The sequence below is a fragment of the Sus scrofa genome, chromosome 14, assembly GCF_054392235.1.
Source record: "Sus scrofa isolate SSC_HxYL_T2T_F1_AM1 chromosome 14, Sscrofa_HxYL_maternal_Yorkshire_Landrace_v2.0, whole genome shotgun sequence".
In the NCBI taxonomy this organism is placed as follows: domain Eukaryota; kingdom Metazoa; phylum Chordata; class Mammalia; order Artiodactyla; family Suidae; genus Sus; species Sus scrofa.
The window spans coordinates 62,633,415-62,661,329 of record NC_139396.1 but is presented as its reverse complement, the minus strand read 5'-3'; the positions used below and the strand labels follow the sequence as shown (position 1 = coordinate 62,661,329).

Below are 27,915 nucleotides of genomic sequence, written 5' to 3'. Positions count from 1 at the left end.
GAGCCAGGCTTTCTTCTCCTTCCCGGGCACCCCCCCAACCCGAGGCTGTGGGGTCTGCTTGCAGGACACTGGGGACACCCTGGGCAGCGTCCTCCGCGGCTTCTTCACCATCCGCAAGCGGGAGCCGGGCGGCCGCCTGCCCACTTCCTCCACCTGCTTCAACCTGCTGAAGCTGCCCAACTACAGCAAGAAGAGTGTCCTCCGGGAGAAGCTGCGCTATGCCATCAGCATGAACACGGGCTTCGAGCTCTCCTAGCTCCTGCCTCGGCTCGCCGCCTGCCCTCGCAGACTCCCGGCTGCCAGGGACCCTTGCCTGGGAGGTGACATTTCCCCTGGGAGTGAGATGGACATGCCAGGGGGTGGCAGCCCCCAGACCCTCTCTACAGCCATGAGACTCCCCTGTGGCCTCAAGAACTTTGTGGATGCATATGATGACGCTCCACAGCCTTCCCGGAGTGACACTAGCGGGAAGGGGGTGTTGAGAATAAACCTCCAGATTCCGCCAGCCTTGGTCCTTCTTTCCTGCCCTCCAGTGGCCTGAAGCCCAGGCCTGTGGTAACAGCAGGGCTTCTCTTTTTGATAGTTTGATCTTTTTGTGAGTGTTTTTGTTCTTAACTTTCTGAGTGAGCTGTGCATGAACAAGTCCCAGGAACTCCAAGATTCCAGAGTGGTTTTCAGGACATGGGCCCGAGGGCATGAAGCCAACCAAGCGTGAGATGCTCTCCTTCCGTTTCTGAAAACTCTTTACTCAGGTAAGACCTCGCCAAGCCTCTCTGCACCCTCCGTCCCGGCCACCGCAGCCTCTCTCCAGACGGCCAGGTCCACCTGTCCCTGCCGCAGCTAAGGCGCCTGCTGGGGGCCATGGAGCACGGGAAGTTCGGGGCGCTGCTCCCACCGCAGAGCCACACATTCCACGTGGCAGTGGTCCCCCCGTCCCCTCGGCTGCCCAAGTCCTCGGCACAGGCTGCCAGTGAGCCTCCACCATCTTGGGCACTCACGTTGGCATCCTGGGCTTGGGAGAAAAACCCTGTTGGCCCTTAAGGGCAGCTCCATTTCCAGAAGGTCCTGGCCGTTACTCAAAGCCAGTCGATTCCTGAGGCTGCACGTGCTCACAGCAGCTTTCCCCTGCTTGTTGGCTGCGCTTGCTGTCTAGGAAGGAACAAACACCAGCGGAAGGAACCTGTCCCGCCTGGGCAGTGGCTTTACTCCGTAGATTGTAAAAGTCCCCAGAACCCCGAGTTTTGCTTCCGCCCCTCCTCAGAACCAGGAACCCTTTGCACTGACAGAGGCTCATGGGCCCTCTGGGTTGGGTTTTTAGTTTTTTTACTTCATTTTCTCTTCCAACCCATTGTGCTCTTTGGCCACCATTCTTCACCTTTATCATGAGAACTGTACTCTAAACCCAGGGAATTGAGGCAGAGGCCGTGTTAGTGGTCTGTGTTGACAGCCGTCCACCCTCACCCACCTCATCACACTCTGGTGCGTCCCCACTACCCAGATTGAAGCCAGACCAGAGGCCAGGAGTGCCCGATCGATCCCTCCTCTGCCCTGTGGAGCCAGCAGAGGGCTCGCAGCTCTCTTCCTGGCAGCAGAACCCCTTCCAGGAAGGACCGTCATGTTGGCGGCATAGCAGGCAGGCCCTGTTTCCATGGCGTCCGGCAGAGGGTTTTGGCCAGGTGCTGGCATCCTGCCCAGGCCCAAGCCAGTGATGTTAGAGCCCCAGGCTTCTAGAAAACAGTGTGTGCTTCACCTTGATGGAAAATTGGCCAGGGATTTAAAGACAGACAGGTCTTATAATTGTTATTTAAGATAGTTGGTAACCTCTGATTCTGTGGACTTGCCACTACCTGTAAACAGTCGATTCCTCTGAAAATGTCTTCTGAACATGTGTGTCATGCACTGGGCAGGGTGGTATGTTTATGCTGGTGCCCAGATGATTGTCAACGTGCACAGAGAGGTGGGATCTCATCATGATTGTTATTCCCTAAGAATCAGTGAGTGTGGGATCGCAGAGAGCGTGGCTTCTAAGCACCACCAACAACTTTGTGCTTTTGATGGGGAGGGGTAGTTTTTACCTTCACTGAACTTCTCTTCAACAGCTGGAAGATTGCACTGTCGAAAACACTGAATCTGTACTTTTCTAGCTGGTGTTCATGGACACCACGGTGGCTCTTGATGGCTTTAAAAAGTTGTGGGGACGCATTGTTTGTTTTCATAGATAACTTATGGATTAAAACGTGATCAAAGGCTTTATTAAATTTGTACTTCAGCGCACAGTGGCCGTGTTCTTTTTATGTCAAGAAGGAGCACTTTCTGACCAAGTGCCTGGAGAGCTCACGATGGGGCGTCTGGGGCCTGAGGAGCCCAGAGGCTCTCACAGTGGGAAGAGGATGCGGAGAATAATGCAGCAGACGGCCGAGGCTCACTGCTTCACCAGGGTCAGCGGTGGTTCATAGTTTGTCATATGACGTTTGTCACCTTTCAGGTAAAGCTAAAGCCCCTTTAAGCACCCTCCACGTGCCCTGTCCTGTCTGCACTTCCCAGGGGTAGCCATCACCCAGGATCACACCTTTTCCATGATAATGTACGTAAAAAGGCGATAGGTATTTCTGAAAATAACCCGGATAATTCAAAAGTGTTTGAAGTCAGATTTTACAGCTCTCTTCCCTTACTGAGGATCATATTTGCAGGATGCCCCAGTCATGTCTCTTTCTGTTACTCAAGGCCCAGTTTACACTCAGCAGAAAACCCATCTCAACCCTGCCAGTTTTTCTACCTCCCTCGTCGGTGGCCTTGGCCCTCAGCCACAGCAACTGAAGTCCCCTGTGAGTTCTCGCTGCCTCCCCTGGCCCAGGGGGCACCTGAGGATCTGAGCGTCAGGAAAGAAGTCTCAAGGCCTGACAGGCTCTCTTCCAACCCGTTGGGCGCCCTGGCTCCCAAGAGGACTTTGTGCATGCTGGGCTCCCTCCCGAAGAGCGTCTGTGTCCTGCAAAGAGAAAAATACTGCAGTCTCCCAAACCAAGTAGGGTCTCCAGTGGGAAACACACCCCCTAAAAAACCAAAGCCTCAATCTGTGATATTTTGGCTTTTAATTACAAGTTAGCACTGCAAAGAGAAAGCTTATCTTCATAACGTGGACAAATAAGTGGATTTTTTAAAACTCTCATTTAAAAAGAGGACAGGCGTTCCCGTCGTGGCGCAGTGGTTAACGAATCCGACTACGAACCATGAGGTTGCGGGTTCGGTCCCTGCCCTTGCTCAGTGGGTTAACGATCCGGCGTTGCTGTGGGCTGTGGTGTAGGTTGCAGATGCGGCTCGGATCCCGCGTTGCTGTGGCTCTGGCGTAGGCCAGTGGCTGCATCTCTGATTCGACCCCTAGCCTGGGAACCTCCATATGCCGCGGGAGCGGCCCAAGAAATAGCAAAAAGACAAAAAAAAAAAAGGAGGACAATTTTAATACACTGACAGAACTTGCCAGTGTCTAAGAATATTTAGGTGGAACACAATTTGAGAAACACCAGTGGTTTGTTGTTTTTTCTATTTCTTTGTTTTTTGCTTTTTAGGGCCACACCCAAAGTATATGGAAGTTCCCAGGCTAGGGGTCGAATCAGAGCTGCAGCCGCCGGCCTACACCACAGCCACAGCAACACCAGATCTTTAACCCACTGAGCAAGGCCAGGGATGGAACCCACAACGTCATGGTTCCTAGTCAGGTTCATTTCCATTGTGCCACAAAGGGAACTCCCACCAGTGTCTCTGAAGGCAGCGAAGCCAGGGACCTAGGTTTATGCTGCTGGTTTAGCAGAACTCGTGCTGCTCACCAGGTGAGAGGGTGGGGACAGGCAGTTTATCTCTAGGCCTGGCCAATGCATAGAACCAGGCCTCCCTTAGACCAAAGTTTTATTTCCTGGAAACTTTTTAAATTGGTAAGAGCAGCTGAAGAGCTGTGGAAGGTGGTTTATTTGGTGCACTTTTCTAAGAAATGGAGACAGATGTGCAAAGCGGGCCCTTTACTTCCTCTGCATGTGTTTTCCTGGGGGTCCTGGCGCTCCCACAGGGACACGGGAATCAAGTGACCTGGGCTGTGCTCCCAGGGCCAATCAGACTCAGATCTTAGTTCTCATCCTGCATCACCTCACTTACCACTTTACGAAAACCAGGCTGCCCACCAACCTGTTGATCAGTCTCTGGCCAAGCTTCCGGAGTAGCTTCTGGTCACAGCAGGAAGACAAGAAATGACACGGAGAAGGGCTCTCCGATCTCTGTGGGACTAGCTTGGGATGGGAAAGGCATGCCCCACTTACTGTGGGGAAGGACATGAGCAAAGAACTCTTCAGTTGCGCAGCCCCAGGGCACCTCAGTGTAGCCCCAGCACGCACATGCATGCATATGTGCACACACAGTTACACTGAGTAACACTGAGAAGAGGCTGCACTGAGGCCCGGACAGGATCCATGGTTCTCTCCAGCCTTTCGAGCGTGAGGTCAGAATGAAACAGCCTCATCATTATGATCATCGAAATGGTTAACATTTGTTGCCAGCACACACTTAATAGATCATAGCTGACTCCCAAGTCCAGCTGAGCATTTACAGCTCTAAACTGAGAGTGCCAGAGCAAGGGATTTGGGGCATCTGGACCTGGGTTCTTGTCCCAGGGCCCCTTGTTCTCTGGGGCTTCCAGTAACCAAGGAGAGCAGGACGCACCAGGCCACGGAGGAGGAGGGGGATCGGCAGCTTCTCCCGAATTGTCATTCTCCACCAACATCAGAGGACACCCGAGGAGCTCCTGCTGGGCTCCGACTCAGCCCCAGGACCATGCATGGCTCCTGCCCCAGGCCAGCCGAACTCCAAGCTTCCACACGCACTCAGACCAGGCGTCCTCCCAACTCGGGACTCAAAGCTGCTTCAGGGTTTTCTCAGCCACTGGATGTTTCTGAACCAGATGTTTCTGGCAGGACTGGGGTGGGCCTGTCAGTTTACAGATTCCACCAAGAAGCCAGACTGCAGGAATCTACTCGGTGACGACAGAGGAAATTCTGCCAACCTGGCCCCAGAGGAGCCCGCAGAGGAAGCCAAACCAGAGCTCCCCCAGCCCCCACACACACAAGGGTCCCCAGAGACGCTCCCCTGATTGGTATGCAGTGCTCCTGCAGATCTGGCGGGGGCACCGCACACCACATTCAGGGAAGCAGGGTTAAAGTGTCATCCTCCAAGGCCCAGCATTCGGGCGGGTAGACTCAGACCCTGAACCTGGCTTGGATCAGCTGAGTGACCCTGGGTAAGTTTCCAACTCCCTGAACCTCCTTTCCTCACCTGTAAAATCACCCGGTAGTAGTAGGGTCTGTCCTGAGTACCTCATGAACAGCTCAGGGCCATCATGGTAGAAACGTGGGTGGTGGAGCCAGACAGACGTGGGAGCCTTGGCAAATCTGCGGGCCTCACTCTCCTTAGCAAAGACAAGGGCATAACGAGTCATACCTTAAAGAGTATCTCTATGGTAGCAAGTAGTGTAGGAGGGTCTCAGGAGAGGGTTCACCTGTGGTTAGGCACAAGGGGGCCGGAAAGAATGTGTTCTTTTATTTTCACTTGGAAAGAGGGCTTCCCCTTTAAGGATGGGAAGGGAGGTATTTGGGGCAGAAGTAGCAGTCAGACCGAAGGTGTGGAGGGAGTGGATGGTGGGAATTAGAACACATGTGTCGCCAAGGACAGGAGTGGGGTGGTTGTGCCCTAAATGGTAATGGCGGTAGCAGCTGTCCCCTGGGTCTTCGCCAGAGCCCAGCCCTGTGCTCAGCCCTCTGTGAGTGGTCACAATCCACCCAGGGACCCTGGGCATCAGGAGTGAAACTGGTCCATTCTGCAGAGACGACACAGGTTCAGAGAGGTGGATTTGCTTGCCCAAGGCCACACAGCTAGAAAGCACCAGAAGTGAGATTCAGCCCTGCGTCTGTGTGACTACGGAGGTCCCACTTCCCCCTCCACTAGCACTGCCACAACAGGTAAGGATTTGCGCTGGGTAGCCGTGTGGCTGGGGGGCCAGAAGTCGCTGGGTGCAGAGAGACCTAGGGGGCTGCAGGAGAGGGGCCTCCAGGGGGAGCCTGAAGTTGGAGGCAGAGAGGTGGGTCGGGGGACACTTGGTGCTCTTGACTGTTTTGTCTGCCCTGGGCACCTGTCCCAGATGTCAGGCTCCACGATCCTTTTCCCCCGGGAGCCCCACTGACTCCCCACCCTGCTCGAGTCCCACCCAGGGACACTGTCCAGGGACAAGAGTGTCCCCAGGTGGGACAGTGCAGGGCCATGTGAACTGTCCAAGCTGCCTGAACAGTTTGGTCATCACTGAAGATGGTGCCAGAGGAGCCTAGCAGCTGGCAGATGTAGCAGCCGGGAGCTGGCTCAGGAAGCCAGACTGCCAGGGAGTTCAGGCTGGCATCCATTCATCCAACAGAGAGACACACAGGACCTATCATGCTCCAGGCTGGGCTGGGTGCTGGGGGTGCAGCAGGAAGACCAGACACCACCCTGTGCCGCAGAGCTGGCTTCGGGGTGGGGAGGAGAGAACTAGTTCAGGGAGGAGCTGTAATGAGCCTGTTTGGTGATCCTTTAGCTCGGTGCTGCGATGCTAGGATGCCCATTTCATAGCTGAGAAACTAGGTGAGGAGGTGGACAGCCCCTGATCTGAGGCCCCAGAGACAGTTAACAGCAGAGCTAAGGTTCGAACCCTGGTCTGCAACACTCTAGAGCCCTTACGTGCTTTGAGCAGGTAGAGGGGGGTGGGAGAGGCTTCTAGGCCAGGAGGCCAAGCTCGAAGGAAGCCCCGGGGGCTGTTCTATCCCTTACCCAGTCCCTGCTGTGTCTGCCACTCTGCCTTGTCCTGCCTACCCTTGAAGGAGCTGCAGGAAACAGACAAAACTCTGCCCACATGGCAATTAAGGCCCTGCAGCATTTCTAAGGACTTGCTGAGGACCCAAGAGCTCTTGACTCCCAGAGTCCTGGCAAATCAGGGGAGGTGACAGTCAGGCTGTAGCACCAGTCCCCAGCTAATGAGCCAAAAGGCAGGATTGGATTGGGGAGTATGCCTGATAAAGGGGTGCCCTGCCCTGCAGTACTGTCACTGTCCCACCCCTCCCCCTGCAGCAGTTCCCCACAGGGCAGGAGGCTGGAGTTTCCCTTCCTTAGCTCATCACTCCCATCCCGACAGCCACGGCAGAGACCCAGGTGGAGCAAGGTCATTGCCTCCTCCAGCAGTGGCTCCTTCCTGCCTCTGGGAACATGCCCCATTCAGGCTGAAGTATCTTCTTCATGAAGGCCTTGTCCTCCAGCCCCCCAAACATCTTATTGATGACAGTGAACTTGTCACTGCTTCCATAGCAATGGCTGGAGTTCCTCGGCCTTCCCTCTCAGTTTGCTGTAACAGTGGTCCTGGCTGGTCCCAGCAGGTGCTCACACATGAAGCTAGAGGTTGGAAACTGCCCACCACCAGCCACTGTCAGGGGAAGGCTCTATCACTGGAGTCCCTGAGCTGCAAGCGACAGAGGCCAGTTCCGCTGCACTAGAGAGAAAAGAAGTGTTCTGGCGGATGTTGATGGGAGGAGGACCAGGCCTGAAGCAGACCTGGAGCCGAGGTGGTTCAGGGCCCTGGGTAGCAGAGGCTGCCTCTGCATCTCCTCAGGACTCTGAGCAGGAAGGATTCAGCTCCAACCAGGAACCTCCTCATCTAGATCACACAGGGGTCTTCAGGGAAACTCAGAAAAAACAGGGAGAGACAGCGGATTAGGCAAGGCACAGATGTCACTCTTTCACCTACACCCTCACTAAGCAATTTAGTGACCCTGGGCACCTGCTATGGGCCACGCACTGTTCTAGGCACTGGGAGACAGTCTACTGTGGGAGAGTGAGACACTATAAACAGGAAACCAATACCATCATTTCTGATGTGTAGAAAATAAGACAAACAAGGACCTTCATGGAGATTGTATCCCCACGAAGTAACCCCAAAGGAAATTGAGGCATGGCTAATCAAGAGAAGAGGGAATCGATGGCAGGTCCCTAAACATAGAAAAATCCCCTGGAGGATTCCTGCTATTTTCAGGGCTTCTAAAGTCTGCTCTGGCCCCCAGGGCAGTGGGAAGGATTCAGGTACTGGAACTGGACAGATAGGAATTCAGATATAGTCATGGCTACTTCCTTACCATGACCTGGGGCAGGTCAGCTACCCTCACCAATCCTGCAAAATGGGGATGATAATTCTTCCTCTGTAGAGTTGCCGTAAAGTCAGGTGAGGTCACGTGTGCAGTGCCTGACGTGTAATGAGTGCTCAAGTCACTTCCCGTACAAATACATGGTCACATCCTGGGTGCCTCTGAGTGTGTATGTGTGCACGCATGCTCCTGCACACACACCTGGAAGGCGCCCAAGTGAGCTCCTTGAAGTTAGGGGCTGTGCCTGCTGGATGCTCTGGTGTATTTCATTCCAGCTTTAGCTTCATCATTTCTCCCTCCTTAAAGAGGTTTATTAAGACACCCGATCATAGAACTGCTTCCCTGAACCCTCCCACAAAGTCCCCAACATGAGCCCAAATCCTCTAAGTCCTGTCTGACACCCTGTCCCTGAAACACCCCATGGTTCCTGAGTTGTGCACTCTTGTTGAAACCAGACAATCATCTGACTTTGCCCAACTACAGGTGGGTTCTTAGTGGTCTTTGGCTGGAGGGCCCTGTAAATCAGACTCCCCAAAATGTCCCTCTGAACAAAACATTTGCCTCAACTAAATGCAACACCACAGGGAGGGGAGCTGGACCTGGTACCCAGCAAAACAGGAAACAGCCCTAGAGGGAACTGAGAGAAAAAGCAGCCCAAGGAAGGGGCTTCTAGAACTATAGCCCCTGTCCCAGGAGACTAGCTGCCGTTAGGAGGAGGGATAGACGATCCAGGATCCAGGCAGAGCTTGGAGGTGGGTTGGGAGTGGGAGGAGTCATGCCATTTCTCACTGGCTTCAATCTTAAATTTGCATATTTTAATGTGGAATGTAATTAGAGATTCTGAACTATGGTGGTGAGCTCGTCAGGGCTGATTAATCAGTTAGTCAGATTTATAAGTATTTGGTTGAGATCTGTGACTCTGATGTGTTATCTCAAAGCCCTGAGAAATCTCTGTCTTGTTGGTTTGCTCTGCTGGGGACTTTGGAGAGCCCTTGGGCAACTTGAAGAACCCATACCTACCTCTGAGGTCCCTATCCTTTTGAAACCTGTGATGGCTTTGGTTCAGGAATTTAGAAATGTCAAATACACACTATTTATTCCACTACCTCTGTAGGAAACTGTGGCAGGCATTACTAATGGATTACCAAACTCCTTCCTGCTGAATCTGGATCCTACTTCAGGCTCCTTCTTACTGCAGCCCTCCAAACAGCCACTACCAATCAGTTGGAATCGGCATTCTTGCCCATCCCTAGGATAAGCCCTTTCCTTGTCTGAACAGAACAGAGTTGGGAAAGGGAACTGGATTCTGATAAAAAAGGCCTGGATTGAGTGCTGGTTTTTCCACTTGCTGACTGTGGTACATAGGATTCATTACCTGATGGGGCACCAGTTTGTCCAGGTAAAGTTGAGATGTTAATGTAGGATGAAAATCCACATAATTAAATGTGAAACTCCATTGTCTTCTCTGAAATTCTGTACAAGTTAAAGATGCAGCAATCAACAGAGGAGAAAGAAGGATATCAGCATTCTCAGCATCCCATGAAAAGCTGGCGTGATTACCCGCCGGGGGCACCTCAGCAGAGCCGGGATCATTTTTCTTCCCTCTGCTGTTGCCCTGGAATGGAAGCCAAGCGTCCACATCCAGGCTTCACAGGAACTGCACTCCAGACAGCCAGCTGTCTCTGACAGAATGAATGCAGGGCACTTTCTCTAGGTTTCTAGACCTTGGAGGGGCCCTGTGGCTTTGGCTATTGGTGGGTGCCACCCTTTGAGTTGTTCTCTTGGATCCAAACATCCCAAGGGAAGTAGATGACTTATTATAGGCAGGAAAGTAGTTGTCAGTTTCTTTACACTTTTTCAATCATGTTTATTATATAAGAATCCAACCCAAATTCATTGTAAAAAAAAAAAAATCAGAAAATCCAGCCAAACAAAACTGAAAGTTAAAACCATCCAACAATCCCATGATTCAGAGATAAGTATTATTAACATAGGGAACCAATCCTTGCATTTTTTTCCTATGGTATATTTACACATGTATATTTCTCTTAAAATATTTGGGTCATTCTATAGCTACCATTTTGTCACTTGGGTTTTTTCCACTTAATAGATTGTGAACACTTTTCCATAGAAATAAAGATAAGCACCATCATGTTTGTGGCTTTATGATATTTCTTATAGTCCCTTATTGTTAAATATTTCTTCTTTAATAATTAGTTCCCTACTGTTGGACATTGGTTTCCAATTTTTCTCTGTAATGAGCAGCATGCAGTGCAAACAAAACAAAACAAAACAAAAAAAACACCTATGACTCCACTGCTGTGTTTATTTCCTTCAGAGAAATTCTCAGACATGGAATTGCTGGGCCACAAGGACCCATCTTTCCAGGACTTTGATAGGCTTTGCCAAATTGCCCTCCTGGAAGGTCGTACCTCACTCCCATCCCCCCACAGGGGAGAGTCAGCATTTCTCTCTCCCCGCTGAGCGCTGCAGGTGGGGATCCACAGGCTCAGAATTCTCTCCAGCTGCCAATCTGAGGTTGGACCCCTGAGGGCCAAAGGCATCAAGCTCATCCCCTCCCTCTCCCCACCCCAATGCCTGAGAGCACCCAGTGCCAGGCAGGGCCAGGGTCCCGATGCACCTGATAGCCACCTGAAACCCTCCCCTTCCACATAGGCACCTGGCTGTCTCTCCTCGAGGCCGGCCGCCCACACCTCGTGCCGGGACAGCGAGCTTCTGAGTTATCGGCAATCTTATTTCCCTCTACAGCTCCTACGGAGTTAACAGATGTATGCACGTCTGAGGCAGTCATGCGGCAAGAGACTTCGGGGCCAATCCTTCCCGTTTTGACAGTGTGTAATCGAGGTGAAGCCATAAATTTTATAAACAAGAATAAACGACCCTCAGCAACATATGTCTGCTCGACCCTTCCAAGGTGATCGTCAATAAAGGCACCTGCTCACTGGGGAGGGGGGTGGGCAGTGCAGATGGCCGGAGGTGGCGGGGGGTCTGTGCCTTCTGGTGGGAGGAGGGCCCCCAGGTCCTGGGTCAGCTGGACACCTCTCTGCCATTTATGCAATCCCTGCCCCTGGCTGCCTTTTCCCCCTGCACCCTGAGCTGGCCTCTTCCTCAGAGACGGGTCTTGTAGTGGGGGCCTCCAGGGTTTATGATCCCCTCTTCTCTGCAGTCACATGCTCTGTCCCAAGAGGGCCCCTCACAGGAATCTGAAGACCAGGCTTCTCATCCCAGCTCTGCTGCTGCCCAAGGGGAATCCTTGGGTGTTGATCCCTTTCAGCTGATGGTTCTGTGACCTGGTCACCCTCCCTTTCGCTTTGGCCTGGTGCTCCTGGAGCCATGACCCCCTGGGCTGACCAGGCCCAGCTCCCGCTGGAGGCCCCATTGCCCGCAGGCGGCCCCATCGCCCGCAGGCTCAGGTATCTAAACAAACCAGAGGCGCTGCTCATTGGTCCTCTGTGCTTCACCTGGGCCTGAGCTATAGAAAATGTTTTGAAAAAGGATAAAACTTGATTCAACAAGAGCTACTTTTGGGAGTTCCCTGTGTGGCTCAGTGGGTTAAGAACCGAGTAGTGTCCATGAGGATGCGGATTCAACCCCTGACCTCGCTCAGGTTAAGGATCCGGTGTTGACATGAGCTGTGGTTTAGGTCACAGACGCGGCTCAGATCCTGCGTTGCTGTGGCTGTGGCGTAGGTGAGCAGCTGCAGCTCCTATTTGACCCCTAGCCTGGAAACTTCCACATGCCCCGCATATGGCCCTAAGAATTAAAAAAAAGGTTTTTGAATCTGTAGAGTAGAAGAGCACCAGAACACCCCCAGAGTTCCTGAGTGTCCCCTAACCTTCCAAATTCTGTGTCCCCAACCAGCCGGCCTCCTGCCTCTGCTTGCACCCAAGCACTGTCTTCCATGAGGAACTCCCAGAGAAGAAAGGTGACAGGCCAAGGCAATGAACCCAGCACTTCGGCTCAGCTGCGAAGGCCTCGGTCAGTCTTCTCCCTAAACAAGGTATGACCAGCCTGGAGCCAGGACTGCCAGCAAGATGCCTGGGCCCGGCCTGAAGGGGTTGGTGAGCCCCAAAGCCTCTCAGGCACTGAGTTATGCATCATTCATGTGGAATTTATTATACAAAGGATTTTATTCAATTAAACTTGAAATATATCTTAAAGGTTCAGTAGTGATAACTGGGACAGAGGGACCATAAAACTGGATGGGTTGTTGGAGTAAGGTGTTGAAGGGAGGAGGGGGAGATGAGGGTGACATTGCTGCTGACAGGGGATCCGGAACCAGGGACGTTTGTCATCGGGATGTGTTACAAGTTCGGGCTGTGAAAATTACTCAGTGAAAAATGCACATTAACAATAGCCATGAAATATCAGTTAAGGGAAACTAGGTTGAGAAATGACACGGCAGAATCTATTAGTGCTCGACATTGTTCTCGGGGGCCCAGGTCTGATTACAATGACTATCAAGTAGTGGTGGGGGAGGGGCCCTGGGCTGGGAGTCGCAAGGCAACACCCAGGGCCCAACATCTTGGTGCGGGCTCCCCGGCACAAGTTGGAAGTTGGTTCCTGAGTCTCAGTTCCTCCCCTGCAACTAGTATGGTGAGGGCGCCTCCCTCGGGATTGCTGTGAGGTTCCAACAAGGTGATGTCCAGGGAGCCCCAGGCCCTGGCACACATCAAGCCTTTGGACGATGCCACCTGGTCGTTATAGGTCGGGTGGGTTCTCACCTTGGGAATATCCAACCAGCCCTGGCCATAGCACTGAATATGCTCCACCAAACTGGAGCAATTTCTTGGGTGCAAAATGTATGGGCATGCCCATAAATCCAGGAAGCGAGAAAAACAATAGTTTGATGCAATATTATAAAAAATCAAAACTATGCAAAAAAAACCTGTGTTTGACAAAGAAGCACAACTATAAATAAAAACAGCCTGCTGTTTCTCTCCTGACCTGCATTACTGTGTAGTGGGGACAATCATTTATGAGGGTTGACAGTGGCTGCAGTCGGGCTCTATATACAGTCATGCGTTTTGATTGTGGCGCCTTCATTAACTCTTCCCACTGGGTTTGAGGAGGTTTTGATGTTTTGGGGGGGACACATTTTTCCTTTTGCTTCTGCTCCCATGTAGCTGTATAATGCATGGCAGAGGCGTGAATGTTTCAAACTAGCCCATTCCCAAGGGTCCCCAAACAGGCCTCCTCAGTTCTTCCCAGGCCAGCAGCGCAGGACACGCCTGCACCTGCCTTTTGCCGGGGAGGCCGCAGTGTGCAGAGGCTTGATGAGGGATTTCAGTTCCCAGACCAGGGATTGAAGCAGAGTTGCAGTGGTGAAAGCATCGAATTCCAACCACTAGCCCACCAGGGAACTCCATGCACCTGCATGTTTCTCAGGTGGGATGTTTGCTGGTGGAAGGGACGATGTAGAGGGGACAGCGCCTGGGAACCCAGGGTTACCATCTGGCCTGTGCCAGCCCCTCCCAGTGAGGGCTGGTGGGCATGGGATTTGGCAACAGGCAGAAGGCCTTGTTTCAAAGATCATCTGTAAGGACAGTGTACCTACTTCTAGAGCATCTCCTGTCCTCTTAGGATTTCTACCACATGAGGAGCATGGCACTGTTTTATTACCCATGCCCTGCTCGTTCCAGAGGACGCGGAGGTGCAGGCAGGATCGAGTGACTTGCTGGATTCCCTGCGAGCTCTCCCTGGCCCAGCCTGAGAGCCCGCCCAGCAGCAAACCACCTCTAACCTGTTCTGTATTGTTCTCAGTTCTGTCCACGCACGCCAAGCGCCCACCATGTAGCAGGCCTGGTGCTAACCGTGGGCCGGAGCCACTCACAGTCACCTGCACTCCAGCCACTGTGCCCAAGTCAGGAACGAAAGGACTCAGAGGGGACGAGACATGATGTCCCTCCAGCAAAATTAGCATGTGAGGTGGTTAAGAACAAAAGCAATGTAGCACAAGACTCATCGTTTTAATGTATGTTGACTTGTCGGACAGCGGAGTGAACAGCCTTCCTGAGCCTCATGCCAAGCAGGAGCTCGGGAGATAAATGAGGGCCCAGAGGAGTTCACAGGGCATTTCCGCCCTGACAGTGAGCGAGAGCCTGCCCCTCCCAAGTCGTTTCCTGCAATTAGCCACGTGGAATCTTCAGGTTCTAAGAGCTGCCTCCTTGCCCTTCATAAATATCTCCCTTCCAAGGACACAGCTGACACTGGCAGTGTCGTTTCATTGCGGGAGGGAGCAGCGGTGACAAGTGAAATAAAATATAGCTGTGGCCTGGATCTCAGAGGCATAAACCAGCCAAGTGCAAAATCAGGGAAGTCAGTCTGGTCTGCGTTGGCCTCACTGGAAGTGGAAGATCTTAATGCCTCAGGCTGAACACCATCCACTCCAACCCTGGACGTGCCCTCCTTTAAGCGGCGGTGTTTCGCTCCCCGGGCTCTCTGTCCTTGATGGAGAAAGCCCTCCCCTGTAGAGAGGATTCTCCAGGCTGCACCCCTGCCACACACTCATCTTAGTCCAAGTGCTTCCGAGGCCTCGCTGTCAATCTGCAGCTGTCCTCCCCACATGATGAGTGACTCAGAGGTGACTAAACTCCAAATCCTGTCTGTCTTCCCCTTTGTAAATGTGACGTTTAAAGCCCCTTTGGCACAGGTAAATCATAGTTATGTTTCCAAGGGCCTCTGGTACCATTCCAGATCCTCGGACAACAGAGCTGCCAGTGGAAGGCCTCTCTCTCCCTCTGACACATACACACACACGCACCGCGCACAAGTCTTTCCCACTTTTACTCTTTTTCTGCATGGTCCTCAAAGAAGCCATCACTTTGTCTGTCTTTCCAGCAACACTGATTCAGTCCCACTTCCTGGAAGACCCAGAAGAGCCTACGGGAGAAGGGGCCAGGTTCTCCACCAGCCACAGCTCCTAAAGGAAGTGCAGGGGTCTGAGAGAAGCTGCGTCTGGACAAAAGACCACCTTCCGGCCCCTGTGGGTGAGATCTTCAGGAATCAGGGCACGAGGGGCAAACTCTTCGCTGTTGTCAGCATGGAGGGGTCTGCGAAGCTCCCTTTCCCCATGATTTCCAAGCACCTCAGGCTGGATCTGATGGGTCATTTTTCTTATATATTTTTTCTGGATTCCCCTCCTTCATGGCTGCATATCTGGCTAACGTGAAGAGATAGTCGCTGAGTCTGGAGGGGCAGAGGGAGGCAAACGGAATGATCTGAAATGAGAGATCAATGCTAACTGGGTCCTTCCTATATTAGCCTTCAAGAAGGAAATATAAATCACACGCCCCCAGGAGCACCGGGCAGGACAGCAGCTGCTCAGCCAACCTGCACTTGATGGATGGCACGTGAGGCCAGCTTTCGTGAGCCCTGCGCCTGACTCTGGCACTAAGGCTGGGGTGGTTCCTGAAGGAGGAGGCCACTACCCTACCTGACCTCACAAGGCTGGTGACTCTGGGCCACTCCCTGGTTTGTTTCTGCACCTTCCAGTGACCAGGACTGGTGCCTCCCAAACTGGGGCAAGTCACCCTGGGATCCTGGTTTGGTAGGACCAGCTGAGCCAGGTCCAGGATCCTGACGGTCTAAGGTGCAGCCAAGTGATGCTGACCCTGCTCTGAGTAGGGGCCTAGAGCAGGCTTCTCAACCTCAGCACTGACATCTGGGATCATTACCTGCAGCTGGGCGATTCTTTGCCGTGGGAATAGAGGCTGTCCTGTGCGTCACAGGACACAGGCTAACACCCCTGGGCTCTACCCACTCGAGGCCAATAGCACCCACCCACCCCATCCCTGTTGTCTCTAGACTTTGTTAGCTGTCCTGGTTGAGAAGCACTGGCCTGGAGGGTTCTAAGGGGCTCACCCCTAGCCCCTCTCCTTCTTTCTTTGATCCACTTTCTCTAGGCAGGGGTGAGAGTGGTGAGAAATACTAGAGGAAAGAGCCCACAGGGGCTGGCAGGGAGCTGGGAAGCTGTTCTGCACACTCCCTGGCTCCCACACCGAGCACTGACCCCACCCTCCTCTGTCTCTCCCGCCCCAATCCTACTGGGAGGCCAGCTCTAGGTCAGGTCCTGCTGGAACCTTCCCTGACCCACACCCCTCCCACAACCATGTCCCCCTCCTCCTAACACCTGGCTGTCTCTCTGTGGGTGGTAGGGGGTGCGTGGAAGAGTCTCTGCTCTGTGTGTACCCCCCAACCCAGGGCAGCCATGTGCTTGTTTCTCATCTGTGAAGTGATGGTTTCCTTGCTGAGGGGGTGAACTGGCCTGGCCTGCACATTACTACGAGACTGGAAGGTTCCCCAGGGGCTGCTGCTGTGACATGAACAGAAGGGTCCTCATTCCCCTGGGGCCCACTCCCCTCCCAGGAGGAAAGGAGCTGGTCAGGGCCCATCAAAGCCAAGGCCATGTCCCAGTGCAAGAAGTGACCACAGTAAGGGGCCAGGTTCCAGCTGTGAAGTCGCTTTCTGGACCCCCAGGCAGCTCCCAGGGTCCCTCAGCTCTCATCCTGGAGGCACCTGAGCCAGGGCCGGAGCAGACTGATTGCGGGGCAGGAGCAGCCTCCCCAGGCCAGCCCAGCCCCCTGCGTCCTGCGCCCCAAAGGTTTTGAGGTGGCTTTGCCCGGCCCTCCTTCAGGTTACACTGCTCTAGGGCCTCGCGGCAAAGGGGCTCCCTGGTCGGTCACCTGCTCGATATCTCAAAGCGGACCCCTTGCTACCTCACTGGCCTCTGTCCTTATGTTTTCCTTTGCTGTTTTTTTGCAGCAGCCTCTCCCAGCAAGACCGTCCTCTCACCACAGGGACGGAACCTGCTGTGTCCTCAGCTGCATCCCTGTGCCGGGCCTGGCCCACAGCAGACCCTCAGTGAACACAAAACATGGATGACTGAGGCCTGTTCTATTGTTACTTTCCATGTCAGAGACCCCCCCCCGCCGCCGCCCCAACCCCGCGTATCTACCTGTTTAAGAACTTGGCCACGTTCACATCTGTCTCACCCGTCTGGACAAGAGGCACCACACTAGGAGAAGAAACAGTGTCACATGAGGTTACAAGCTCAGCACGCTGTGGGGCCCAGGCTGCGTCCCGAGCCAGCATTTCACTGTCTTCTGGGGCCTGACCTGGCATCCTTGACAGGTGACTGCTGTCTGCTGAGCGCCAATGACCCGGGAGGCCCTCTGCGCATGTCGCCTCTGCTGCATAACCCTGACTGGGAGGCTTTCTTCCCAAACCCAGGCCTCTTGTTTGTGTCCTTGCCCCAGGGGCTCTGTCACCTAGGCACGTCTCCACCTGCCATTTGGTGTCCTAAGGACCCCTCCTCTGCTCAGCCACCCCCACTTATCCAAACTTGGTGTTGTCTCCAGTTTTTCGCCACTATGAGCACTGCTGACTGGATAGCTTTGTACAAATGACTCCTTTCCTTTTGAAGCTGAAGCTTTGTTACCCTGCTTCCCTTTAGGAACCACCGGGCCCCATGAGCCTTTCAGGCCCCACTCCCTCGGTCCCCTTACCGTCTCTCTGCTCGCCGGCACACGGCCCGACAGAAGTGCAGTGCAGAGCTGCTCTTGCCTCCTGACTGGAAGGAGAAGGTGGACGTTGGCTGGAGTGAGGGGGTGGGGAAGTGCCCCCGGCACATAGGGACTCCTCGGACACACAGAAGGACGTGTGGACCCTGCCCCCACAGAGTGTTCTGCCTCTAGGGGCCCTGCCAGGGCACACCCACTGGGTACCCCCCTCCAAAGTGGGTAGGGCTAGGGAGCGACCAGTGAGGCTCTGGAGGGCACTTGGGGACTGGGGGACAGCTTCCGTCACTGTTAAAAATTAAAGAGGGGGACTCAATCCATGCCTGTGTTTTTTCAATACCCTTGGCCCATAGCCACCCCTGGGTTCAGGCAGCTGGTACCTACAGGCAGGATAAAGGCTGTGAGTGGGGGCAGCTGGCTGGAGTATCTGTCGATCCACTGCTCCAGCTCCAGGATGGGCCCCACCTCGAACGTGGTGTGTTCTGTAGAGACAAGAAGGCCACTGCCATGAGGCCACGACCCAGGATCACGAGGAGCCCACTCCCTCTCCCTTTCACCCAGGGGCCCCAAAGACCATTCCACTCGCTCAGAGGGCCTTCCCTCTCAGGCTCCAAGAGCCAGACTGACAGGGGGCCCTGGTGATGTCCAGGAGCGAGTGTCCCCTCACTGCCACCCATGGGCCCTCTGAACACACACGGCAGGTTCAGGGAGAGAGTTACTTAAGTGAGCCTCCCTGGCCGAGGAGCGCGGTGTGGCCAGGGCAGCGCCAATGTCCTGCAGGGAGCACTGGATCTGGGGAAGAAACAGAAGGCGTGGTTGAAAACCTGGTCACATGGGGTACAGAGCACTACATGTGGGTGAGGCAGGTAGGGGCTAGACTGCCAGGGGCTGGTGGACCTCTAATGAGCTGGCATTTAAAGGCTAACAGAGTTCCCATCGTGGCTTAGTGGTTAATGAACCTGACTAGTATCCACATGGATGCGGGTTTGATCCCTGACCTTGCTCAGTGGGTTAAGGATCCAACACTGCTGTGAGCTGTAGTGTAGGTCGCAAACGCTGTTCGGATCCAGTATTGCTGTGGCTGTGGTGTAGGCTGGCGGCTACAGCTCCACTTCAACCCCTAGTCTGGGTACCCCCATGTGCCATGGGTGCAACCCTAAAAAGACCGAAAAAAAAAAAAAAAAGGCTAACTAGCAAACTCTGTTTGAACCTGCACAGTTCTGCCCTGCTGAGAAGGGCCCTGGCTCCCTTGGGAACATCTGGGTGACACAGATCTCCATCTGCATCAGGCACCCAGGGATGGCCAAGAGGAATCGTTTTACCCCGATCCTGTCTCCCATGTGCCAGGGCATGTGAGGTCGTCTTCTTTTCTCTAAACTTCCAGCTTTGGTTTTCTAACCTGTAACACCTGGGCTGAGGGACCAAAGGAGACAGTGCTTTCTAAACTACACAAGACAGGCCTGTGTTCTCAGGAGACAGCTGCTGTGACAGCATGCCTGGAACAGGACACGGGGAGAGGACGGATACTGCCCGCCCAGGGGTGGACTGGAGCCTTCCCTGGACCACTGAACAGTGGACACTGGGTAAGTCACTTGACTATGCGGTGGCTCTCGGGTGGGAAGGGGAGTCACGGTACCACCCCCAATGGGCTCCAGGGAAAACAAATCACAGTCTGTGGCCTTAGGGCACCCAGACTACACTCCTGGTGACACCTGCTGTTTGAGGCAGAAGTGCAGGAGCTATGGAAGCCTGGGGGAGGGACCAGCTGGAGGCGGGGATGGACAGGGAAGGCTCTGGAGGAGGTGACGTCAAAACTGTCACCCAAAGCACGGAGCCTAAGCCAGGAGCCACTGCCCACCTTCCCTCTGCAAACACCGCTCAGGTAAGCACAGCAGACAGAAACTACCACTGTGAACACCAATGGGTCCTCGTCATGAGGCTGAAGACCAGCCTTCTCCATACAGGAAGTGCCTCGTTCACAGAACGTTCTAGCAGTTTAGGCTTCCCATGCTCTCCAGCCCCTCAGTGCCCTGCATCAGCTCCCAGGGGCTCAGTGGGCTCCAGCCTGGCCTAGAGGACTGGAGTGGGCCAAGGGCCGGCCTTCCAGGGGCAGTTTCTAGAGATTCAGGTCAGCACGTAGACTGGAACCCTGGGGACATCCTCCACGCTCTAGTGGTGACGGCCCTGCTTCCATTTCCGAAGTCCTCTCTGCAGACCGGAGCCCCCACTGCCTCTTAAGGAACAGAACAGTAATTCTAAGAACGCTACTGTCCAACAGCCTGACATTTTAGCCCAGGTCACTCTCAGTGGGGAGAGCTGTCCTGTGCCTTGTAGGATGTTTAGCTGCATCCGTGCCTCTACCCACTAGATCCCAGCTGGGACACCTAAAAACATCTCTGGAACTGCTTGCTGAGACCACTGCACTTCACATTTCCCTCTCTGAATGCAAGCCTCACCCTTGCCTGTGATGGAGGGTTACCTCTGTACATCCCCATCTCACAGATGAAGAAACTGAGGCTCAAAAAGGGAAGGTGATTAGCTCTAGGTGACACAGAGGGGAAGCAGTGGCCAGACAGCAAATCGAGTTATGGCCACCAGGCCTCGGGGGTGAAAAATCCCAGCTCGGGTGAGACACTGTTACTCACTTTCTGAAGCTCTTCAGCAAACGGGTGGCCCTTTTCTGCAATTAATTCCATAGCAAACCTTTGAGGAAAAAGGAAAAAGAATTTCCCTTGAATATAAAGTCCCCGGGGCCCTGTCTTGCTGGAAGGCAATACGTCCTCATGTGACAGGTCATTTGGCTAACTGAGCGATCACAGGAAGGTGTTATTTTCTTACTGACAATGAGAACACTATAATCTTCCATGGGGTTGGGGGTATTTGTTTCCCATCCTCATTGCTCATCCAGCCAACAACTCCTATTTCAGGGCCTACTCGGGCCAGGTCCAGGCAATTTGGAATGAACAGCAAGTGAGGGAGCTATGAATTGGATATCACATGACGGAAGGTGAAGTTGCAGATGGAGGTCAGTGCTCTGAAGAAAAGGGCGAGAGTCCTGGGAAGCTTGGCTTTGATTAGGGTTCAGGGAGGGCTTCCTGGAGGAAGTGATGCTGGAGGTAGGACTGTGAAGGTTGGGTAGGAGTTCCCTGGTCGGGGGGTGGGGGGGGGCAGGAAGCAGAGTGCCCTTGATGCAGGTCAGGCCCCAGGCTCCAGCCTCCCTCAGAACGCTGCACCCCCTTCCACACAAGTTAGGGTCCTGGCCGGGAACAGACAGCAGTGCATTCAAAGGGACTGTTAACAGAGTGGGAAGGGTTATGGGAACTGAAGACTGGGTGGTAAAGGTGAGCAAAACCAGGAGCTTGAAGGGGCAAAAGAGGGTCAAAGGTGCTACTAAGTCTGGAGAGAGCTGGAATCTGGGCAGGACCTCAGAGCTGGGCAGCTGAGAGAGCAGGTGGAGAGCCCAGCTTCTGCCAGAGCCACACATAGCCAGGGACGGGGTCACATGTACCCCACACCTCTCCACCCCTGTTCGATCTGCTGGTGCTTCCCATTGGTTAGACCAACTCTAAAGCCAGAGGACAAGGGAAGCAGAGTCCAACAGTCTCCAGGGGATCAAGGCCAGCCTCCTGGGGCACAGAGAATGGCTCTGAAAGCCGTCTAGTGCTGGTCTTCCCTCTGGGCAGCGAGGGGGATCTCTGCGCTGGGACATGGCGTATGCCTCAGGCCTAGCACACAGGAGGTGCTCACCCAGCTCCATCCCAGCTCCCACCACGTGTTGCTGCCCCTCGAACCCACTGCATCCCACCCCCAAAGACCATGGGCTCCAGAAGGCCGGACTGCGGCTCCCTGCTCGGCAGAGCCTGGCACACACAGATGCTCCAAAAATGTCTGAAGACAGAAGAATCTACAACTGAGCTTTTGCCAGCCTTCTGCTTGCTGCTATGCTAATTCCAAACAGAGGAGGCTAGAACCTTCCTTCCCGCCCCTCTGCCCACTTCACCTTGTGTCTGCTTCCCCCTCTCCACACAGAGCAAGCGGGCTGCCCTCTCTACTCTGCAGACTATCTATACCGCCCATCATCTGTCCTGAAAACCTCACTTACGACGATCATTGAGAAAGGGCATCTGTGAACAGGTAAGAGTGATTCTTATTTGGCCACCCTGCAGCATATGGAGTTCCCTGACCAGGGATCAGGTCTGAGCCACAGTTGTAGCCTATGCCACACATCCTTTAACCCACTGTGCTGGGCTGGGGATTGAACCTGTGTCTTGGTGCTGCAGAGACATCACTGATCCCATTGCTCCATAGCAGGAATTCCAGTAAGTTTTAATAATTAATAACAACAATGATAGTAATGATAACTAGCATGATTTGGGGGGCTTGGTACTGTCCTAAGGGGGAAACACGAAGTTATCTCATTCAATCCTCACAAGAACCCAATGAGATGGATACTATTATTATGCTCATTTGACAACAGGAAGCAGGGGCTTGGAGAGGCCAGGTAATTTGCCTGCAGTCACAGAGCCAGTCAGCAGTGGGAGAGAACTTGAACCCGGGTCTGATTCCCACAAATCAAGGCCCCACTAAAGCTCGTGAACCAGCACTTGCAATAATGGCAGCTCACACTGCCCATAGCTTGCTGAGCACAGTGGACTGTACTTTGCTCTCCAATATTCTCTGCCTTCCCACCCCGCTATTGTTGGGTGTGTCCACAGGGCTGGCTCTGGCCAATGAAATGTGAGCGGAGGGGCTGTGTCACTTCGTGGAAGCTTTAAGAGCCAGTGTGGGACACTAGCACAGTCTCTTCCCTCTGCCATGATTACTGGTATTGTTCCAGACTGAGGCCGTCCTGCCAGTCAGGTCCCAGAGTGAAGGCCATGTGGAGCAGAAACATATCAGACACAGGATGGGCTTGAGGTAAGAGGATGAAATATGCCTTTGGTGGTGTAAGCCATAGATCTGGCAGGTTACCCTGGCATGGCCTGGCCAATCCTGACTAATTCCCTAAGCCTACCTTCTAAACTCTGGCTGTGTAAGTGCTTGTTTAAAAGACAAGACTCGGAGCTCCCTAGTGACTTGGTGGGTTAAGGATCCCGTACTATCACTGCAGCAGCTTGGGTCACTGCTATGGCACGGGTTTGATCCCTGGCCCAGGAACTTCCGTATGCCGTGGGTATAGCCCAAAATTAAAATAAAAAAATTAAATAAAAAACAAGACTTGGAGTTCCTTTTGTGGCTCAACAGTTAACAAACCCGACTAGTATCCATGAGGACTCAGGTTTAATCCCTGGCCTCGCTCAGTGGGTAAAGATCTGGCGTGGCCGTGAGCTGTGGTGTAGGTCACAGATGGGGCTCAGATCCAGAGTTGCTGTGGCTGTGGCGTAGGCCAGCGGCTACAGTCCCGAGTTGACCCCTAGCCTGGGAACTTCCACATGCTGTGGGTGCAGCCCTAAAAAGACAAAAATAAATAAACAAACAAACAAACAAACAAACAAGACTCACCAAAGGAATACATCTGATGTACTATGTACTATGCTCAACTCACCTGTGACTCAGTATGTGCTCCTGAAAGGCACACACATGCACCCGAGCGCAGTGAGGGAGCAGGGACGCAGGGGTGAGGGCCAGAGCAGACGGGAAGGGCATCTGCAGCCCACAGCCTCATGGAGCTGACCAGCTGCCCCTGCGCCTGCAGGGTTGTCAAGGGCTGGCAGCCTCCAGGACAGGCCGGCACTCCGGAGGGCCATGCGTCAATCACTAATCACTAATGACCAACTCAAACCCAACCCCAAGGCCAACCCGTCCCCCTTACCCGATGGCTGAACTTAATTCATCTGTAGTCCCCACGGCTTCAAACACCTGGTCATCTTTGGGTCTCCTTTCTCCGGTGAAGGTGCTAGAAAACCCTGTGAAAAATGTTTTGCCACCCAAATTAAAGATTTTTTTTTTCCCTGATAGGCTTTTAAAAAATTCTTTTCCATTTTAAGTATTACATATACAGAAAAGTGTTCACGTCATAAGTGTGCAAGTTGATGAATTGTTACTAACTGAAATGGACCTCAGTGATCTCACCCAGATCAAGAAAGAGAATATGAGCCTCTCCCAGAAGCCCCCAAGTCCCCTCTTCCAGTCACTGTCCCCCCTACCAGGGGTAGCCACTATCCTAACTTCTTTCCTGATAGGCTTTTATTTTAAACTTAAAAAAATCTTTAGACTGGATAAGCAATGAGGTCCTACTGTACAGCACAGGGAACTATATCCAATCTCTTGGGATAGACCATGAGGGAAGACAGCATGAGGAGAAAAAAAAGGTATATATATGTTTGACTGGGTCACTTTGCAGTACAGCAGAAATTGACACAACATTGTAAATCAACTATACTTTTTAAAAAAATTACCAAAAAAACCCCTTACAATCATGTACTAACCATTCTGTTAAAGAAATAAAACATACATGCCCAGATTATATCCACATGGTCATGATATTTCACATAAAATCCTAGTCCTCTGTATCTTTGCCAGGTCCCTGTCCTCTCTTCCTCCCCCAACCTCTGAGAAAGAGAAAACTTGCTCCTGGCAGCCAGACACTGGCCTGGCACTCACAGGTGGGCTGTGGTGTTCTCCACAGATGATGTCACAGCGCACCACCAGATGGGCCACTTGGTGACGGAGATGGATGAAGACCAAAGCAAGACCCTTCCATGGTCCTATCTGAGCACAGAATACTGTCCAAACTAAAAAAAAGGGCCAAATAGCCCCCTTTCCTGACTAACATGACTGATGCTTCCTCATCAATTACAGCTTGAGCCCCCCTCTGCCCTTCCCTTCTTGCCCTTTTATCATCTAGATAAACATGACTAAGACATCCAATGACAATTAGCCCCACTTTCTGACAATGTGCGATCCAGAGTGAAGCCCCCTCCACGGATCTCTCCCCAGATCACCTGGCACAAGCCCGGTCCAACGCTGTGCCACTGCTCTGGTTGTGATGAGCTACCTGGGCCTATTTTATTTGACTGGATTGTCCTTGGAGTCTTTGACTGGAGGGCATTGGCACTGCCTTCTATTTGTCATTCCTTTGCATCTTTTTTTAAATTGTGGTAACATCTACATAACAGAAAATTCACCATTTTAACCATTTTTAGGTGTACAATAGCATTAAGTACATCCTATGCATGTCTTTATTGTTTTACTACATAAACATACCCCCAGACCAATAAATACTAGTGATCAGCATAGTTTTTTTGTACTTTTTTAGGGCCGTACCCCAGGCATATGGAGGTTCCCAGACCAGGGGTCAAATAATCAGAGCTACAGCTGCCAGCCTATACCACAGCCACAGAAAGGCAGGATCTGAGCCTCATCTGCAACCTACACCACAGCTCACAACAACGCCGGATCTTTAACCCACTGAGCGAAGCCAGGGATCGAACCCAAAACCTCATGGTTCCTAGTCGGATTTATTTCTGCTGCGCCACGAAGGGAACTCCCTCAGCACAATTTTAAACTTTAGAAAATAGTATCATACTGATAGGTTCTTCTGGATCCTTTTTCTGTAAAACATAAGTTGTAGAGTTTTTTAATCTTCATTTTTTAAAATTTACTTTTACTTTTTATTATTATAGTTGATTTCCAATGTTGTGCCAATTTCTGCTGTACAGCAAAGAGACTCAGTCATGCAAATATATGTTCTTTTTTTTTTTTTTTTTTTTTTTTTTTTTTTTTTTTTTTAGGGCCACACTCACAGCATATAGAGGTTCCCAGGCTAGGGGTCCAACCACAGCAACACAGGATCCAAGCTGTGTCTGCGACCTACACCACAGCTCATGGCAACACCAGATCCTTAAACCACTGAGGAAGGCCAGGAATGGTTCCTAGTTGGATTTGTTTCTGCTGCACCATGATGGTAACTCCCAAATATATATTCTCTCTCTCGTTTTTTTTTTTTTTTTTTTTTTAAGGCTCCACCTACGGCATATGGAAATTCCTGGGTCAGGGGTCCAATTAGAGCTGTAGCTGCCGGCCTATGCTACAGCCACAGCAACGCTGGATCCAAGCAATATCTGTGACCTATGCTGCAGTCTGTGGCAATGCCAGCTCCTTAAGCCACTGAGTGGGTCCAGGGATCAAACCCACATCCTCAAGGATACTATGTCAGGTTCTTAACCCTCTGAGCCACAACAGGAACGCCTATATCCTTTTTTTTATATATTATTTTCCATCATGGTCTATCCCAGGAGATTGGATATAGTTCCCTGTGGTATACAGTAGGAATTTATTTTTTTTTTTTAGTATAATAACTATGTTTTTTCCATTTTAGGAAGTATAGTTGATTTACAATGTTGTGCCAATTGTTCTGGCATTTTAAAAATTATCAAAGTAATATGTGCTCACTATAAAAAATAATGGAATACAGTAAAAATATGTACAGGAAACAACGAAAGCCTATCTATTCATTCCCCTCTCCCATAATTCAAGATCTCTCTCAGGTCCAAGGTGTAACTATATAATGTTCTTGGCATTTCTGAAAATATAAAGACACACACACTTGTATCCAATGGATTCCAATTTGAACTGCTCTGCAACTCACGTTTATCACTTAATATGTCTTGGGCCCTTTCATGTCACATCACATTTTGATCTGTCACATACTTTGCAGTGTCTGCAAAGAAGGCAGAAGAACTTTAAAATGGAAGAATCTTCCATCTCTCTCTGTATTTTTCGCCTGTCCCCACCCTACCTTTGTCTCCTGTCTTGGTGTAGATCTTGGGGATTTTGGGCGTCTTTGAGGAAGGCTGTGGCCTAAGGAGAAACAGACAGCAAGAGGTGGTGAGTGGATGTAAATCAACTATAATGGAAAAAATAAAAATCTTTAAAAAAAGAGGTGGTGAGTGGGGATGGCCTACACCATGGGGCACCTCCATCAGTGGGTCACAGTTTGCTATCTGAACTCAATGGCAGCACTTATCTGCCTCTGCTTGGATCTCCTGTTATCTTTCCCCTCTGCTGCTCTTATTTTTAAGCTCTTTGTGGGCAAGCTCTGAATCTTGCCCACATCCATAGCTTCCCAGTAGCTGAAGTAGTGTACCGCTCAATAAATACAGGCTGAAAGAATTTATCAATCATTTTCTGTAGTCTCTGTTCTGTGATAGGTAAATTAATGACACTATCACCTAGAATTATCTCTGGAAGCTTCCCAAGCCCTTAAGGGAGGCACTACCCATGACCTTCATTTTAATGAGGAATCTCTAGCTCACAAATGAGACTCACCTTCCCAGGTCATCCAGGGAGAAGGGAATCAAGCTGGGATTCTTGCCCATGACTACCTTACTCCACATTCCAAACAGTTACCTCTGTTCTACTCAAAACTTTGACCATCTACTCCACTAAGCCAGGGACTCTTGGAGTGAAAAAACCCTGGGCTATTTGCATACTGTGAAGCTCCCAAGTGCACTCCGAAATGAAGAACTGCCAAAACAGGGTTCAAAAACTGGCATTTTCAAATAGCAACATAACACTTTTAATACACACTTCAGCATTAAAAAGTGACATTAAAAGGTTATTCAAATGTTCAATTACGGATCTATTAAATATATTAATCCATTAAGTCAGGTTCTGAGGTCTGGGAATAGGGTGCAGATTTCAAGATATATGACAGCCACCTTTAGATTGTGTTGGTGTATCTCTGTGTCTTAAAGTATAAACTAAGTTGGAGATAGGTCAAAATCTGAATTGCGGCCCCTCCTGATTGTAAGGCCAGTCAAGATGACCCTCTTGGCCCACAGAGGATACATCCTGTCCTGATGAATGCTAGACTTCGTTTGGACTTGTCTTGTGCCAAGACACCTTGATTTCCAGCTTCCACAGAGCCTGTGTTGCCATGTGACGTCAGGGCTACAGAGCACGTCACCTGGGATAACTGCGGCGACGCCCCAGGGGTATGACGTAACCAGGGCGACGAAAACACAATTCACTGCAGGTATCCGAGTTACCGTCCCAGGCAGGCACTCACCTCTCCCCGTCTTCCACGCCTTGGGGGCCACGGCTCTGAAAACGGAGACACAGTAGCCTGCGGGCACCAAGGCACCCACGCAGGCCAAGGCGACCTCCCGGGCCCCATATAGCCATGAGCCAGGCTTCTGATTGAGGGCTGACCCTGACAGGCTCCCGTCCAGGTTCCT

The 27,915-nt window shown here is 52.0% G+C and overlaps 2 protein-coding genes and 1 long non-coding RNA gene across 36 annotated transcripts in view; 2 read left to right on the top strand and 1 right to left on the bottom strand.

Moving 5' to 3' along the window:
* The window catches only part of UBE3B (ubiquitin protein ligase E3B), a 59,298-nt gene extending 57,024 nt beyond the window's left edge, over window positions 1–2,274 (top strand). For all 29 annotated transcript variants that reach the window (XM_005670735.4, XM_001929210.7, XM_084995537.1 and 26 more), the window contains one exon: window positions 65–2,274. In XM_005670735.4, the coding sequence (XP_005670792.1) occupies window positions 65–256 (192 nt within the window). In that variant the 3' untranslated portion in view covers window positions 257–2,274. The remainder of the gene's footprint in view (window positions 1–64) is intronic.
* LOC146396613 (uncharacterized) lies at window positions 2,271–18,050 on the top strand. Of its 3 annotated transcripts, none has more exons than XR_014826974.1 (6): window positions 2,271–2,485; window positions 5,861–5,996; window positions 10,965–11,130; window positions 12,078–12,216; window positions 15,057–15,205; window positions 16,983–18,050. It is a non-coding gene; the product is annotated as an uncharacterized LOC146396613 (long non-coding RNA). The 3 variants fall into 3 exon arrangements; XR_014826973.1 differs by having other exon boundaries at window positions 16,980–18,050; XR_014826975.1 differs by lacking the exon at window positions 15,057–15,205 and adding an exon at window positions 4,161–5,278 and having other exon boundaries at window positions 16,980–18,050.
* Window positions 12,328–27,915, bottom strand: MMAB (metabolism of cobalamin associated B). 4 transcript variants are annotated; one of them, XM_084995640.1, is made up of 11 exons: window positions 27,747–27,915; window positions 26,475–26,536; window positions 26,281–26,396; window positions 24,679–24,841; window positions 23,547–23,640; window positions 20,380–20,437; window positions 18,454–18,526; window positions 18,119–18,216; window positions 17,723–17,787; window positions 17,173–17,232; window positions 12,328–15,404 (listed from the first exon to the last, which is right to left on the bottom strand). In XM_084995640.1, exons 6-11 carry the CDS (start codon window positions 20,428–20,430, stop codon window positions 15,305–15,307), a joined length of 447 nt encoding a protein of 148 aa, XP_084851766.1. In that variant the 5' UTR covers window positions 20,431–20,437; window positions 23,547–23,640; window positions 24,679–24,841; window positions 26,281–26,396; window positions 26,475–26,536; window positions 27,747–27,915; the 3' UTR covers window positions 12,328–15,304. The 4 variants fall into 4 exon arrangements, with proteins under 4 accessions (XP_084851766.1, XP_084851765.1, XP_084851764.1 ...); XM_084995639.1 differs by lacking the exon at window positions 24,679–24,841 and having other exon boundaries at window positions 26,325–26,396; XM_084995638.1 differs by lacking the exons at window positions 24,679–24,841; window positions 26,281–26,396 and having other exon boundaries at window positions 12,328–15,436.

What these genes read in the sequence shown, in the direction of transcription:
- MMAB (XM_001929194.5), bottom strand. Translation starts at nt 27,862, where the DNA reads ATGGCTATATGGGGCCCGGGAGGTCGCCTTGGCCTGCGTGGGTGCCTT. An exon ending in GAATTAAGTTCAGCCATCGG is followed by an intron (nt 20,438 to 23,546) that starts GTAAGGGGGACG and finishes TTTTCCTCAAAG; the next exon opens with GTTTGCTATGGAATTAATTG. An exon ending in GTGGCCAAGTTCTTAAACAG is followed by an intron (nt 15,405 to 17,172) that starts GTAGATACGCGG and finishes CTGCCCCTCCAG; the next exon opens with ACTCAGCGACTATCTCTTCA.